The 15,073-nt window shown below is 34.3% G+C and overlaps 3 protein-coding genes across 5 annotated transcripts; 2 read left to right on the top strand and 1 right to left on the bottom strand.

Annotated features, from left to right (window-relative positions):
* The first annotated feature begins 1,548 nt into the window (after positions 1 to 1,548).
* LOC114308976 (F-box protein SKIP23) lies at positions 1,549 to 6,801 on the top strand. 3 transcript variants are annotated; one of them, XR_014365274.1, is made up of 4 exons: positions 1,549 to 1,716; positions 2,538 to 3,786; positions 5,947 to 6,070; positions 6,559 to 6,801. XR_014365274.1 is itself a non-coding variant. In XM_028254664.2 (3 exons), the coding sequence occupies exon 2, from the start codon at positions 2,619 to 2,621 to the stop codon at positions 3,780 to 3,782; it is 1,164 nt and encodes a 387-aa protein (XP_028110465.2). In that variant the 5' UTR covers positions 1,549 to 1,716; positions 2,538 to 2,618; the 3' UTR covers positions 3,783 to 3,786; positions 6,559 to 6,801. The 3 variants fall into 3 exon arrangements, 1 of the variants encoding a protein (XP_028110465.2); XR_014365273.1 differs by having other exon boundaries at positions 5,934 to 6,070; XM_028254664.2 differs by lacking the exon at positions 5,947 to 6,070.
* Positions 6,559 to 9,199, top strand: LOC145788719 (uncharacterized). The gene is made up of 3 exons (XM_028254667.2): positions 6,559 to 6,639; positions 7,900 to 8,026; positions 8,258 to 9,199. The coding sequence occupies exons 2-3, from the start codon at positions 7,933 to 7,935 to the stop codon at positions 9,019 to 9,021; spliced, it is 858 nt and encodes a 285-aa protein (XP_028110468.2). The 5' UTR covers positions 6,559 to 6,639; positions 7,900 to 7,932; the 3' UTR covers positions 9,022 to 9,199.
* Positions 9,200 to 9,311: 112 nt separating this feature from the next.
* On the bottom strand, positions 9,312 to 11,378 carry LOC114308975 (pentatricopeptide repeat-containing protein At5g40410, mitochondrial). The gene has a single exon (XM_028254663.2). It carries the CDS (start codon positions 11,306 to 11,308, stop codon positions 9,398 to 9,400), a length of 1,911 nt encoding a protein of 636 aa, XP_028110464.2. The 5' UTR covers positions 11,309 to 11,378; the 3' UTR covers positions 9,312 to 9,397.
* Positions 11,379 to 15,073: the final 3,695 nt, after the last annotated feature.

Here is a 15,073-nt window from a genome sequence, read left to right as displayed (position 1 = left end):
ATTAGCTAAACCATGGCTTAGTTTTACTATAATAAAATTTATTAAATTTTAAAATTTTAAAATCTTTTTATTTTTTATGTATTTTTTTTTATAAAAATTTAAAAATTATTATTAATCATTTTAATAATTTTTATCACACATTTTAACTAAAAAATATTAAAAGGTTGCTTTCTAAATTAATCCTAAATTTTGTTAATATGCTATGGAAATAAGAATTTTTAAAAAAAATTTATTTCACTCATTGCTTTTCGCTACTAAAGCTGTTTTTATTATAAATTTAGTTAAATATCTTTTATCAAATATCTTTTATCACATTTTTGTAAGGACATAAAAGAGAATTAAGAGGTAGAATTTAAAAGCATAGTATTAGGTTTGTGCAGTGTATTTTATTGTAAGTTTAACAATTAAGAGGTATAATTTAAAAGGTTTAACTTCTTTCAAGTTGTTATCTTAATTTGAGAGAGCGTTCAGATTTAGTAAGTCCATTTTGGAACCGATTTCGCTGATCCGAACCGTTCACTTTTTAGTACTCGTTGAATAGAATATTCATACAAAAAATCAAGATGATTGGATATCAGTAGATATATATTTGAATCATATTTGTTTTAAAAAAATGGACGACAAATATAATTTCAATAATAGCCATCCATTTTTTATAATATAAATTTGATTCAAACATATAGCTACCTATATTTGACTATCTTGATTTTTTGCATGAATATTCTACTCAATGATTCCTAAAACGTGAACGGTTCGGATCACTGAAGTCGGTTCCAAAATTAACCTACCAAACTTAAATGCTTTCTCAAGTTGAGATGGCTAATATGAGAGAAGCCTATCCCTAATTTAAAAGCACATGCCCTTAATTTTTGGAAAATTAAATTTTTTTATTTAATAAATTATAAGCAAAATTATAATTAAACAATTCCACACAATCTCCAAAGTAAAATAAATAAATAAATAAATAAACTCATAAAATCAAAGCAAAATTACAAATTAATAATTTTTTTTTAAATAATTGCAATTCAAGAAAAAAAAAATGATTTTAATCATTAAAATTTATGAAATTTATCATTAATTAACGAGACATTTTTTCATGAATTCCTTTTCATTTACTTATATTCTATTTAGTTTACATTATTTTCTTATATTCCAATAAGTCTTATGGGTGTCATAGTTATCAAAATACTCCTAATAATATTCATATTTATAGTGTAAATGTTCCGTGATGTGAATGTTCACACCATCAATGTGAATGTTTATACCATTAATATGAATATTAACATGTCAATGTGAACATTTACACGTCAATGTGAATATTCACATTGTAAAATATGAATGTTTATATCACTAAAAGACTAATCGTTCAAAAAATATTTGTAAGGATAAAAATATTCATAAAATACTTTAAATATGAGAATTAGGATTTAATAGATCAAATATTCAAATAATACGACTTACTAAAATATAAAAATATCTTATGAATTAATTAAAAAATAAACACCTAAAAAAAAAAATTATAATAAATCTCCCTTAATTAACCAAATTATACATTTTTAAGATGAACTCACTCCAATTTAGGCCATCCAAGGTGGGAAATGAAGAACCTTTGAGAGGCGTTTCCAAACAGGATGGTTGAAGAAAGGTCCCGCGAAAACTGCATCCATCAATCAGCTTTCTGCAACTCCCTTCATCAACACTGCTTCATCGTTCAAGGTATTGAACTCTCTCTCTCTCTCTCTCTCAACCCCCTTTCTCTCCCTCCTCAGCTCTCTCTCTCCAATTTCCGAATTCCTCTTCTGGAACCCATCTGTGAATGGAACCCCCAATTGGAGTGGGTTGGTTTCTCAACTCAGGACAATTAATAGGCTGCTGAACCCCTTTTTATCCCTCTCTGTTACCTCCATGGTATCTCACCTATATATGTATACATCAATTCCTAACCCTAGCATTACAATTTACATATTTGTCTTGGTTTCTGTTTTTCAAACCCTAAAACTTCGAATTCACACTGTATATGTCTACATATGTGTTATATTTTGAGATGCCTAATGTGTATAGGGATATCTTTGATTCGAATCCTTAACAAATTGGATTCTTGTTTGTTGATGATAAATTAGTTTGGTGCTTCATGAGTTTCTACAGTTTTCATAAAGATGTTAGTTTTCGTAGGCTGTGTTATGTTAGTTTGTGTGGTTAGCTAAAATAAAGAATCTTGTTGGAGTATATCCTTGGAGAAATTTTAATATAATCATATCCACCTTAGTCATGCTATTTTTTTCTTCAATTATGGTCAATTTTTTTTTTTGGTTATGACATTATTTTAGTTATGACTCATTAGTTCCTTTAGTTATGTTTAGTTATGTTGGGTTTAGTTATGATATTTTTTCATTTTTTTAATTATGATACAGAAAATTAAATCAATTTTTTTTTTTAGTTATAAAGTCATATGTGCATCATAGTGTTTCCCATATACTAGCTTAAACAGTTTAAGTAAAATAAAGTGCACTTTTTTTTTTTGGTTGTACTTTTGCTAGGCAAAAATGCCTAACAATGTTGGAGTTGCTTTAAGCATGTAAATTTGCTCGTTCCACTGAGGGAAAGTAACAAAAAGGTACATGGCCGTTGACTGGGCTGAACTTCCACCAGAGTTGCTACAAACCATCGCCGAGAAACTCACAATACACATTGATTACATTCGATTCCGAGCCGTATGCGTGAATTGGAGATCTTCATCCCCAAACACCCCTCACCACCTCCCTTGTCAGCTCCCATGGCTGATGCTCCCCCAATGTAGGACCCACCAGACCCACAGCCATGGCTTCTTTCGCCTCTCTGCCAACAAGGTTCACTTCCTCAACCTCCCCGAAGCCTCTCATCACAGACGCCGCTGTGGGTCCTCCCACGGATGGCTCGTTATTCTTGACGAGTCTCCGGCGGTCTTCCTGCTCAATCCTCTCACCAGGGCCATGGTCCATCTCCCGCCACTCTCAGCGTTCCCAAATGTTGTGGACTTCAATTTCTACGATGTTGGCCGCGAGTACTCGCTCCGGGCTACCAACGGCGATACCTACACGTGTAATTTGAAGGACATGCGTGATTCTTTCATCAAGAAGGTGATTCTTTCTTCGAGTCCTTCGAGTAGTCACAATTATATTGCACTGGCAATACTGAATCAAACAGGTGATCTTGCTTTCCGTAAAAATGGAGAACAATCGTGGAGATTTATAGAAAACGCACAATCTTATTGTGAGGATGTTATATATTGGAATGGTTTATTTTATGCTGTGAATAAATTTGGAGAAATTGCAGTTTGTGATGTTCATGGTCCTTTGCCTAGGGTTTCCATTATTGGTACACCGCGACAGATTGGTGGTGATATACAGTACTTGGTGAGTTCGTCTGAGGAATTATTATTGGTTACACGGTATTTAGATGAATTCAATGATGATCAACCTGATATTATGTTCAGAACTATGCAATTCCGAGTTTATCGGCTGGATTTGAGTGGTCCAAAGTGGGATAGGGTGACAAGCTTGGGTGATCGGATGTTGTTCTTGGGGGAAAATTCTTCCTTGGCTTTGTCGGCTCCTGATTTCCCAGGTTGTAAAGGTAATTGCATCTACTATACAGATGATTATGCTGAATCAAATTATGATGGCATTTCTGGAGATCATGATTTGGGTGTTTACAACTTAGAAGATGGTAGTATTGAATCATTACCTTGTTATCCACGGAATTCAAATTCTGCACCGATTTGGGTCACTCCCAATCCATATTAAAAATGTAAGTGTTCTTGTTTATATTACTTTGTCTCTTACTTTGAATTATGTATGTTGCTCTTACTCTGAACTTGTAGGCTTAAGTTTATCCATTATTCCTGTCTCATAGCCGATTAATGATGGTTACATGCACTATTTTAATATAGTGTGATCTTCGTTGGAAGCTTCTTTATTTGTTTGTTTCGGATTTATGTGGTGGTACTTTGCCACCATAAATTTGTAATAAATGGTTGTCATCTCTCAATAATAATTTGGATGAAATTCTTCATTGACTTGTTGAAATTTAAATCAAAATTCGCAAGTTCCTAGTTAAACTCTCACATTCACCATAAAGATTGAGATTTTTTTAAATTATTATTTTTAGGGCTTCACAATATAGGCTGTTTATATTAGCTCTGTAGCCATTAACTAGACTAGATTAACCAGTGGGCAAAATAGTATTTTGTAGGCAAAAGTATGGGCACTAGTTATTTTTTAGAAAAATGTTTCTTTTGATCTTGCTGCCTAACTTTTTAAGGCTTTGCAAGTTTGCATATATTTGTATGAAAAATTGTCATTAACCGCATGATTGAGAAGATGTCAAATTTTCTACTTGTACCATCTTATGTTGAATTTAAGGGAGCTAATAGTGAATTTGAAGGCTATACCTGGTTGTATTGGCTTCTAGGAGTTTGGGTCATGCGTGGGTAGGTTAGTTTGAGCTTAAGCTGGTGCACTAGTGCTATCTCATATTTTTGTGGGGATCATGCTATCAGAATTCTTTCATCCTTGCTCTTGTTTGAGAGCTGAGAGTTTTTTTTTTGAGATAATCAATATAGAGTTCTGAGTTTATTTTCCTGACTATATATTAATTTCCTCGAATAACTGTGGACATTACCTCTTTTTTCCTACTATGTTGCTGGTTGAACATACATAGCAGTGAGAAACCATCCCTCAAAAAAGATGAAATTCCAAAAATTGACAACTATGCAAGTTGAAGCAGAAAGGAACTAACTCATACTGTTCTATGAGAAGTTTTAGATGTGGCACCCGTTCTTATTTTCTTGTAGTCTAGCTGAATTTGTTGAGAAAGGGAAAGGATAAATGGTGGAATCATTCACACACTATTCATCGCATTCTTACTTGGTAGTTTCTTCTTTCTCCCTGAAGATTCAATCTGTTAATGAACTCACATTGAACATATCTTGAGGCGTGGAAAGAGTTAAGTGGAAATTTTTGCTTTGTGCACAACATCAACAAATGAAAATTATATTATGTGACACTTACAAATAACTTTCCAAGAAATTAGGCAATGAAAAATTTTGAAATGTTGAGTGACAAAAAAAAATTCACAATTTGTAAATTTTTTGGGTTAATTACATTTTACCTCTTTTTGGTTTAGTCCGAAAACATTTTACCCCCTTTTAGTTTAGAAATGTACTCATAACCTTCTTGTAGTCTGGAGTGAAGTGAAAACCTAACACAAACTATTGTATATAACAGCGCGTGTTGCACAATTTTGGCTGAGATGCGTGGTGACATTTTTAGGACAAAATGTGAGAGGAAAATTACAATAATGCCCTTTTTTTTTCTTCTTCTTTTCAACCACCCGTGTCCAGTGCATCTCCCTATCACATAGACAGCCCAACCCAGCACCACCAATGAGACAATGGAATACACAGATAGCTGCCACTAGTGACAGCCATCATCACTCTCTCCCTCACGACAACCCTCAACTGAAATGAACACACACGCGTACATATATGTAGGTGGTACTATTAGGTGAAGATGAGAGGGATAGGGAACTTGGGTTTGTTAATGGAAGCCGTGGGTGATGGCTGGAGATGTTGCAGCCACCATGTGTGAATGTAAGGGAGGGAGGGAGAGAGGGAGAGAGAGAGAGAGCTATTGGGTTTGAGTTTTTACCGGGTGGTGGTGCTGTGGTTTTGGTGTTCCTAAAGAGTTGAGTTGCATTTAACAATTAGAATGTACAATTATGGTGGGTAAAGCACAAGTTTCTTGTAATAATTTATAACATGATAAATATACTTAATTAAATTATATATATGAAGTATACATACAATATTGGTCACCATATACATTGCAGCACCCACATTTTCAAGACTTCCATGCAACATAGTAATTTATATTACTAATTTCAATACTATGAAGTTTGCATTTCCAGAATCAGAGCAGCTGCTGGCTGCTGCTACAGGAAGAGGAAGAAATGGGAGAAGAAAAAGAGAAAGGAAAAGAAAAAAAAGAGGTTGTGGCAGCTGAACTTGGAGGTGGCTGGTGATGCTCATGAGGTAGGGAAAGGAGGAGAGAGAAAGTTAAGAAGTAAAGAACAAGAAAGAAAATGGAGAGAGGCATAATGGGTAGAGAGAGAGTTTTGTTCTAAGGTTATGATGGCATAGACAAGAAAATTAGACAAAAAAATAAGGGCAATTTAGACATTTTGTAAAAACTGTTAATGGAGTTGAACTTTACATTTTACTCCAAATTACGAGGGGGTTATGAGTGCATTTCTAAATTAGAAGGGGGTAATGTGTTTTCGAAGCAAACCATAGGGAGGTAAAATGTAATTAACCCAATTATTTTTTAGCTGTGATATCAATATGATCTATAGACAATATGATCTATAATAGCTGTAATATCAATATAAACTATGGTAAAACGAGAGATCCTTCTCAAATCTGAATAGACAATATGAATGATATCTGCAGAATTCTATTTTACTCAGTTTTGGTTTCCGGCAATAAGGTATTTGATTGCTTGATTTCCTTTTGATTTCCAGGGTGTTTGGTTGCTGTTTAAGGACTACAGATGATGAACTGGTTATAGAGATTCAATCATCGTATGATGGAATGGATTCTTTGTAAGGATATTGTAACTTTTAAATCTGTAAATATAATAACAACATTGAAATGTATAAATTGCTTAATTTATTACAACCAAACCTGGTTGCTTGGCAATCATACTTGCTTGTGACTCTGTTTTGTGTGGTTGCTTAATGGAGAACATTATGTCAAATGCGCAATATTGGTTTATTTATTGAATTCAAAACTGGTTGCTTCACGAATCAAATTATCGTCTACTAGGTGGCAAGATCACAGGCTTGTCATTCATTCAAAACACCCGCCACCCCTCCCTTATATGCTATGAGAGAAGAATAACAACGACAAACTTTATGTAATGACTTTTTATGTAATTTCATAAATTTAATCTCAACTAATTAATATAATAATACTAGTATTTAAACAAGTATTTTATCTCACATTGTTATAGCGTAATCAACATGCCATTTGTTCATGAAACTCCTTCAACCTTGCGACAAAAGACAGATGATATCACATAACTTCAAACAATGTGCTTATGATATGATCGCAATTGGACAAAATGAAGTACCAGATTGAAAGCCATTAAGCAAGAATAAAAGTGACAAGTTTTAATTTTTTAAATTCTAAAACAAAAGACACATTTAAATGACTTACATTGCAAGAATAAAAGTGACAAGTCTTAATTTTTTAAATTCTAAAACAAAAGACACATTTAAATGACTTACATTTATAAAAATGTTAGTGTCACATTATTTTGATTAAAAAAAATTATGTATGAAAATTTTGTAAGAATGTTATTATTTTTCAAATTAAAATCTTGCTAAAAACCTTTTTTATTTTTATTTTTTTATTTTTTTTCTTATTATGACAAATTTATAAGAAAATTATCTTCCAAATTAAAATGTTGCTAATTTTAAAAATAAATATCATGAGCCAAAAAAAGAAAAGAAAAGGGAAGCTTAGAGAAAGAGACCGACTCTAAATTTGATGCCTTGATAATTGCCAGATTTCAATAATAGTTTCTCGAATCCATTATTCTAAAAACTGTGCTCAAGACGAGGTGTTGACCTTGTTCATATTTTTATACTTTCTGGCGCAAGCAGACCACCTAACTTGCTTGTCTTACCTCAGAGTAGTTACAAAACCAAGTAAAATAACATACAAGAATCCAAACCCTTCATTAATTCTGTGTAGTTTCTTGAAATAGTAGAAACATAAGATCAAAGAAGAAAAAGAAGATGGGAAGTTCATGTATTGTTTTTAGCATCTTATGCTTATGTTTTATAATCCCCTCGAAGGTGAGGGCTGGGAAAGCTGCTTGTCATGACCCAATGTATGGGAGTTGTTATGGAATCCGTCATAACTGTCCAGATGGCTGTCCTAGATTATGTGAGGTTGATTGCAGGCTCTGCAAGCCTTATTGTGGTAAGATACCTCCTCTTCCTCGACTGCACATGACGTGTGTGTGAGTGTGAGTGTGTGAGTGAAAGGGGAAAATTTCACCACCAAATTCAATCAATTTCTTTAGGTCTACCATTAATTGACTCAGTTTCATTTCACAACTGTCCTCCCGCTATTTTATTTTCATTATTTGGGACTAGTGCTATTTTACTTTCAATGGTTTATTAATTCTAGTTATTTTTGGGTGCAAATCAGCTTGTGACAAGCCAGGAGCAGTGTGCCAAGATCCGCGATTCATTGGCGCAGATGGGATCATGTTTTACTTTCATGGCAAGAAGGACAAGGACTTCTGCTTGGTGTCTGATTCTGAAATTCACATCAATGCTCATTTCATTGGCAAAAGAAGCAAGAAGGGAAGAGATTTCACTTGGGTCCAGTCAATCGGTATCTTGTTTGGGCCTCATCAGTTCTACCTAGGTGCAAGAACAGTAGCCAAATGGCATGAATCAACTGAGAACATGCTAATCCAGTTGAACGGAGAAGAAGAGATCCTGATACCAACTGTTCAGGGTAAAACATGGCAATCACCCGAAACTGGATTGACAATTGAGCGTTTAGCCGACACTAACAAAGTGAAAATCAAAGTGGAAGGGTTGTTTGAAATAGTCACACGTGTTGTTCCAATCACTTCAGAGGAATCACGGGTTCATGGCTATGATGTAACAGAAGAGGATTGCTTTGCACATTTGGAGCTCAATTTCAAGTTTGAGTCCGTAAGCAAGGCCGTGGATGGAGTTTTGGGGCAGACCTACAGACCAACTTATCAAAGTCGAGTCAAGATGGCAGCTCCCATGCCAGTCATGGGAGAGGGAGTGAAGTTTGCTTCTTCCCATCTGTTTGCAACAGATTGTGTAGTGTCGAAGTTTAGGTTAAAGAAAGAAGACAATGAAGACGGGGCACCATTGAGGATTGAATGCGGAAGCAGTAACAGTGGGAAGGGGATTTTGTGCAAAAGGTGAAACTAAATTATGCAAGTGACGGCTCATACTTGCAGAATCCAAATAATAGTTTCGATTTGGATAGTGTAGTGGCTATTTCTCTTTTAAATGTGAACTTGTATTGTTTCTTCAATACATACAAACTAATGTAAGTTCTTAATATATGCCATCCTTATGAGGACTCGGGCACATGAAAATACTTCTTTTTCTCTTAGACTATGGTTTAATTGCGGCACCTACGGTTTTAAACACAAAATAAATAAAATCTGTAAGTAAAATGAAATAAACTAAAATTTTATCAGTCATCGATAAGCTCAAATGGAAGTTTTCATAAATTTACTGATTGTTGCCAAAACTCATGGCTATGAACAAAATTGTCACAAAATGAAGAAGAGAATTACCAATAATCTCCACAAGAGCATAACCCATCAGCAAAATGGTGAAACCGCTTCGAATCTCGAATGATGATTGAACGCTTCTCAGTGAGTGATACAAACTTTGCCATGCCGTGACAATCACCACATATTCTGAGGTTCTTGGTTATAACTATTGGCCGGCCACTATCAGTTACCAAAAGGCCAAATGCAATGGCCAACTTCTCACTGTGCTTATTGATCAAATACTGTTTAACCTCCTCATCGACATTGTGCAGAACAAATTCTGTTCTAGGGACATACCCAGCCTTGTGAATTTTCTCAATAAGTTCATCCAATTTTTTATGTATCTTATCTGAATCAGGGTGTGTTTGATCACCCACAACAAAGCGGTGAATCTTGCTTCTATGTTCAATAAAACTACATCCAGGGTTACTCACGAAACCTCTTTCCTTCATCAAAAGCCTCACCTTTGAAGCATCACTCCATTGGCCAGCTGCAGAGTATATATTTGACAGCATGATATAGTTCCTAGAGTCAGAAGGGTTCAGAGCAAACAATCTCTCTGCAACTTCATTCCCAAGTTCAATATCACCATAAATCCTACAAGCATTAAGAAGGGCCCCCCAAATACCTGAATTTGGCTCCATTGGCATACTCTCAATCAACACATGAGCATCTTTCAAAAGTCCGGCACGCCCTAAAAGATCAACCATGCATGAATAGTGATCCAAACGGGGCTCAACCATATAAACACTTGACATAATCTCAAAGTATTTCCTTCCCTCCTTGACAAGCCCAGAATGACTACAAGCACTTAACAAATGAGTGAAAGTAACATGATCGGGTTCCACACCCTTTTTAACCATAAGATCAAAGAACTCAATTGCACCCCTGCCGTACCCGTGCACAGCATAACCTGCAAGCATTGCAGTCCAAGCAATTCTATCCGGATTTTTCATTTCTCTGAAAATCTCATATGAAGCATGTAATCTACCTGACTTCGCATAAAATCTTAAGAGTGCAGTCGAGATAGGTATGTCTGATTCGAGGCCACAAGTGAAGATATAAGCATGAATAGCATCAGCCAGTTTTCCTACACCTAAATCTGCACAACCCTGAAGCAGGGTCACCACGGTGGCTTGGTCAGGCTTAAGTCCAGCCCTGCTCATTAATTTAAAAACCTCAATTCCATCCTCAGGAAACCCATTTTGAATCTGAATTGCGAGAACTGAATTCCACGAGACCACATTTGGCACAAGCACTGCCTTAAACAATTGAGAAGCCAAGTCTAAATAACCAAACTTCCCATACATGTTAATTAGAGCATTAACAACCTTAGTTTCTGACAACAACCCCATTTTCACTGCAAGTCCATGAATATAGTTTCCTTCATCTACAGCTCCCGTGTTGGTACAAGCTGAAATTGTCGAAATCAGAGTCACCTCATTGGGTGCCATACCCATATCTGATCTCATCCTACAAAGTGAGCTCAAGCACTTACCCAAATCACCTCTCCGTGAAAACCCAGAAATCAACGAATTCCAGGAAACCAAATCCTTATTGGGCATTTCATCGAACAGAATCTGTGCATCATCCAAACACCCGAACTTGGCATAAATAGACACCAGACGATCACCAATGAAACCATCTCTGTAATTCAAAGATTTGATGACTTGGGCATGAATTTTTCGGCAAAGTGGGGTGGAGGAACAGAAATTTACGGCGGAAACGAGAGATTGAACAGTTGGGTCGGCATGGAATTGGCGAGAGGTTTGACAGAAAAAAGCGTTGTATAATCTTCTTGTTTTGATGAAATCGTGGAGAGGCAGGGGTAGAGATTGTTGTTTGACATAGCTGAAGCTTGTGGGATTGAAGTAGCAGTATGAAAGAGAGGTTAACCAAATCGGAGAACAAGAAGGAATTCTTGTCATCTCCCATACTTTTAAATTCAAATATTCCAACGTTATATTCCAACGGCCAGACCCTGGAGAACGTATTGAAATATATGAAAAAAAGTTAAAAATAGTCGCATAAATTGTGTATTGAAATTTAAATTTTATATTCCATTTTAATCTTAACAAACCAATTTTAATCACATTAATTTTTATAAATTATATTTTAAAATTTAAAATTTTATTTTTGTGCAAGAAATTTATAAATTTAAAATTAGGATATTTACACACAAATCCTAATTTATGAACTTATACTCTATTAAATCTTAACTAAAATTTTTTGGACCTTCAAGTCCCATTAAATTTTTATTAGTCGGAATTACCTTTCAAACGATGATTGTTTATCATTTATGATTATCTATAAAAAAAAATGATGATTCGACATTTATTTTGATTTTTAAAATTTTAAAATATCAACTTTCAAATTTAAAAAAAAAACTATTATGTACAATTTTTTTTTTAACTGAAAATTTTATGTCTATAAAGAAGCATGATGATAGAACATTGATATGCAAAACTGGAGAAAAAAAAACTAATAATGTTCTCAATTTTAAAATTGCAAAAATCTGTTAATGTTATTGGTTTTATTGGATAGTTAAATCAAACTAATAAGTAGAAAGGCAAAAACGTTTAATCTCATGTTCTGTTTTTTATTATTATTATCAATTAGTGAAATAATTATTTAAAATATTACTATGTAAAATTGATAATATTCTTAATTTTAAAAATTGAGAAAAACTGGTAATATTATCAATTTTACTAAATAAGATTTATTAGTTCAAAAAATTTCAAATAAGATTTGAACTACCATAATATTTGTAAATAGGATTTTAGGTAATTAATTCTTTAAAATTTGTATAATAAATTTTTTTCCCTTTAAACTAAAGAGAAAATTTATGATAAATCCAATCTAAGAAAGGTATAACGTAATAAGTCGAGTTGATATTTTCTATTAGTGAGAGGTTCACCCTTTGTGAAATAGTTTAGCGAGAAGTCCTTTTGTTTGTTTTGAATGACATTTTGTTTTTAATTTTACACTTAATTTATTTGTTGAGTTTTTTTTATCTGTTAACTTTCGTTGACTATGTCTTCAAATTTTATATCTATTTGTTCAATTTTTTTCTATCTATTCACAAATTTTTTTCTATCTATTCAAATTTATATCTATTTGTTGAATTTTGTTTCCTTATCTGTTCAATTTTTTTCCCTATCTGTTCAAATACTATGGGTTTCCTTCTCTATCTGTTCAAATTCTGTGGATTTCTCTTTATGCTTACCTATTGAAACACTATCGGTTGAAAACCTATTTCATAACTTTTTTTGTTTATCTATTGCAATCATCATCAACAACAATAATAAAGAAAGACGTTCTCAAAAAAAAAAAAAAAAAAAAAAATCTCTTATTTGTTGCATTTTCTTTTATCTTTTCAATGCAACAATGGTGAATCTATTTCTTTTTATTTGTTTAAATTTTATATATATTTTGTTTCTATTTATTGAACCAATTGTCTATTTCCTCTATTTATCTCTCTTTCTATCTGTCAAATCAAAGAGAACAATCATCACTAGATTTCAAACTATTGAAATTCTAATTTTTATCTATTCAAATTTTTATCTTTTTTAATTTTTCCTATCTATTGAAATTTTAAAATTCTATCTGTTGAAATTCTTGTCCTATTTTTTTTCTATCTATTGAAATTCTTGTTTTAATTTTCCTATTTGTTCAAATTTAGCACACAGGTTTGTTCAAATTCACGCGCAGATCTTATATGTTCATCATCAATAACAACAAAAGCTACAAAAAAAAAAGAAGAAGAAGTAAATTTGAAATCTAGATCAACATATCTCAGATCTACTATATAAGAAAATATGTTTCTTCTGTAATCACATATACATGTATATCATCATCAACCTAAGGTCTGCATATGTCTTCCATAGCTCCGTACATAGATCTGTGTTAAGGTTTCAGAGATTTGAACATTGGATCTGTGAATTAACTTGAAAATTGAACATATCAGAGATCAATGAGTAATTTAATAAGCATCAATCAAACATTTATCAAAATACTTGAAACTAAAATAGAAAAATATGTTGTATATTGTGGGGATGTATTTTTAAGGTCGCGCCATGTGGCCAAGGTGTTGGCCTAGGTGCCACGTAGACGAGCCATGATGCTGAGGTTATTGTGATATTGCCGAGATATGGTGCGGTAATGCCGGAATCTGAGATATTCAAATAAAGAACAAAAGCCCTAAATGATGTAGGACTACTTGTTTGGGTAAGGTTGGACTCTAAAAAGAGTTGATCCTAATCTAAATAGGAGGAGTCTTAGATAATTGATATCCTTGTAAAGGATAGAGTCCCATGAAGTAAGACTTCTAAGGAAAGTTAGACACTGATCATTATAAAAGTAAGGCACCCTCGTGGGTTTAAACTATGCTGTTGATTGTGAATTATGTACTTGTGTTGATATATTTGAGAGATAAGTTGACTAACTTGATTGTCGGAGTGCCCTCGGGTGGACTAGCCACCATGGTATTTCTTGTCTTCTTGTGCACAGGTGCTGGCTTAATCTATTCTGTCGCATGCTCTCCAGCTAAATTCGTGTTTGGTTGTGAGGTCAAAAATCAACACTCACAATTTGGCACCGTTTATGAAAACTTAGTTAGAATAGATAGCCATTATCATGCAAGATCAATGTGTCGGAAATGACGAGTTCAATGAAGATGGAGAACGTGGTGACATTGACGGAATGAAGACTCTTTCAGAATGGATGAATGCAAAGATAGGACATGAGCGCTACCAAGGAGATGAAGACAACCTGCAAGTGTGGAAGAGCTCAACCTAAGTGAGCAAATCCTAGATCTTGGAAGACAAGATCTTGGCCTAGATGAGTAGGTCCGAGAAGACAAGAGCTTAACCTAAGTGAGCAAATCCTAGATCTTAAGACAAGATCTTGGCCTAGATGAGTAGGTCCGAGAAGACAGGAGCTCAACCTAAGTGAGCAAATCCTAGATCGTAGAAGACAAGATCTCGGTCTAGATAAATAGGCTTGAGAATACAAGAGCTCAACTCAAGTGAGCAGATCCCAGAAGACAAGATCTCGACCTAGATGAGTAGGTGTTGGAACAATTCGCCTTAAATTCTTCAGTTGGTGGTTTTCGGGTCTTTAAAACTTGGCGATGAACTTGTCTATTGTCATGACCCAAACCCACCCCTATGGGTTTAGTACCGTAACCGGCCAGTAATCCGAGATTACCGAAGGCCTGCTTAACAGTAGAACAGTAATACGGAGTATAGGGGCTGGCGGAAGCTAATACAGTAAGTAAACAATGTCCAATGAGCTGTGAGTCTGTATGCAAAAAGACTTTTCATACACATATACATGAACAGTACAGAACAGCATGTACATATATACAATTATTCAGTTCAGGGACCTAATCCCTATTAAACAGTATAGTAACAGTCTATACAGTTTACAAAACAGTTACAGAGACAGACGGGGGAAATTAAAACAACCCTAAGCCATAACTTGACAGGCTCGAAACCTCGCAGTGAGGCACAGTGGTTGGCTTGACAAAACTAGAGCTTAACCCCGACGCTTCTAGCCGCGGTTTGGTGCCTGTACACCTACATATATATATGAGCAGTGAGCTAAAGCCCAGTGAATAACATAATGTGTAAAGGGGTTTAGAATGAATGTCCTTACAGTAATGAAAACAGTTCGTTAATTCAGTATATCAG

This window comes from Camellia sinensis, chromosome 3 (genome assembly GCF_055761805.1).
Source record: "Camellia sinensis isolate YWXY chromosome 3, ASM5576180v1, whole genome shotgun sequence".
NCBI lineage: Eukaryota > Viridiplantae > Streptophyta > Magnoliopsida > Ericales > Theaceae > Camellia > Camellia sinensis.
This window is presented reverse-complemented; position numbering and strand designations above follow the sequence as displayed.

What these genes read in the sequence shown, in the direction of transcription:
- LOC145788719 (XM_028254667.2), top strand. Translation starts at nt 7,933, where the DNA reads ATGTATGGGAGTTGTTATGGAATCCGTCATAACTGTCCAGATGGCTGT. An exon ending in GCTCTGCAAGCCTTATTGTG is followed by an intron (nt 8,027 to 8,257) that starts GTAAGATACCTC and finishes GGTGCAAATCAG; the next exon opens with CTTGTGACAAGCCAGGAGCA.
- LOC114308975 (XM_028254663.2), bottom strand. Translation starts at nt 11,308, where the DNA reads ATGACAAGAATTCCTTCTTGTTCTCCGATTTGGTTAACCTCTCTTTCA.
- LOC114308976 (XM_028254664.2), top strand. Translation starts at nt 2,619, where the DNA reads ATGGCCGTTGACTGGGCTGAACTTCCACCAGAGTTGCTACAAACCATC.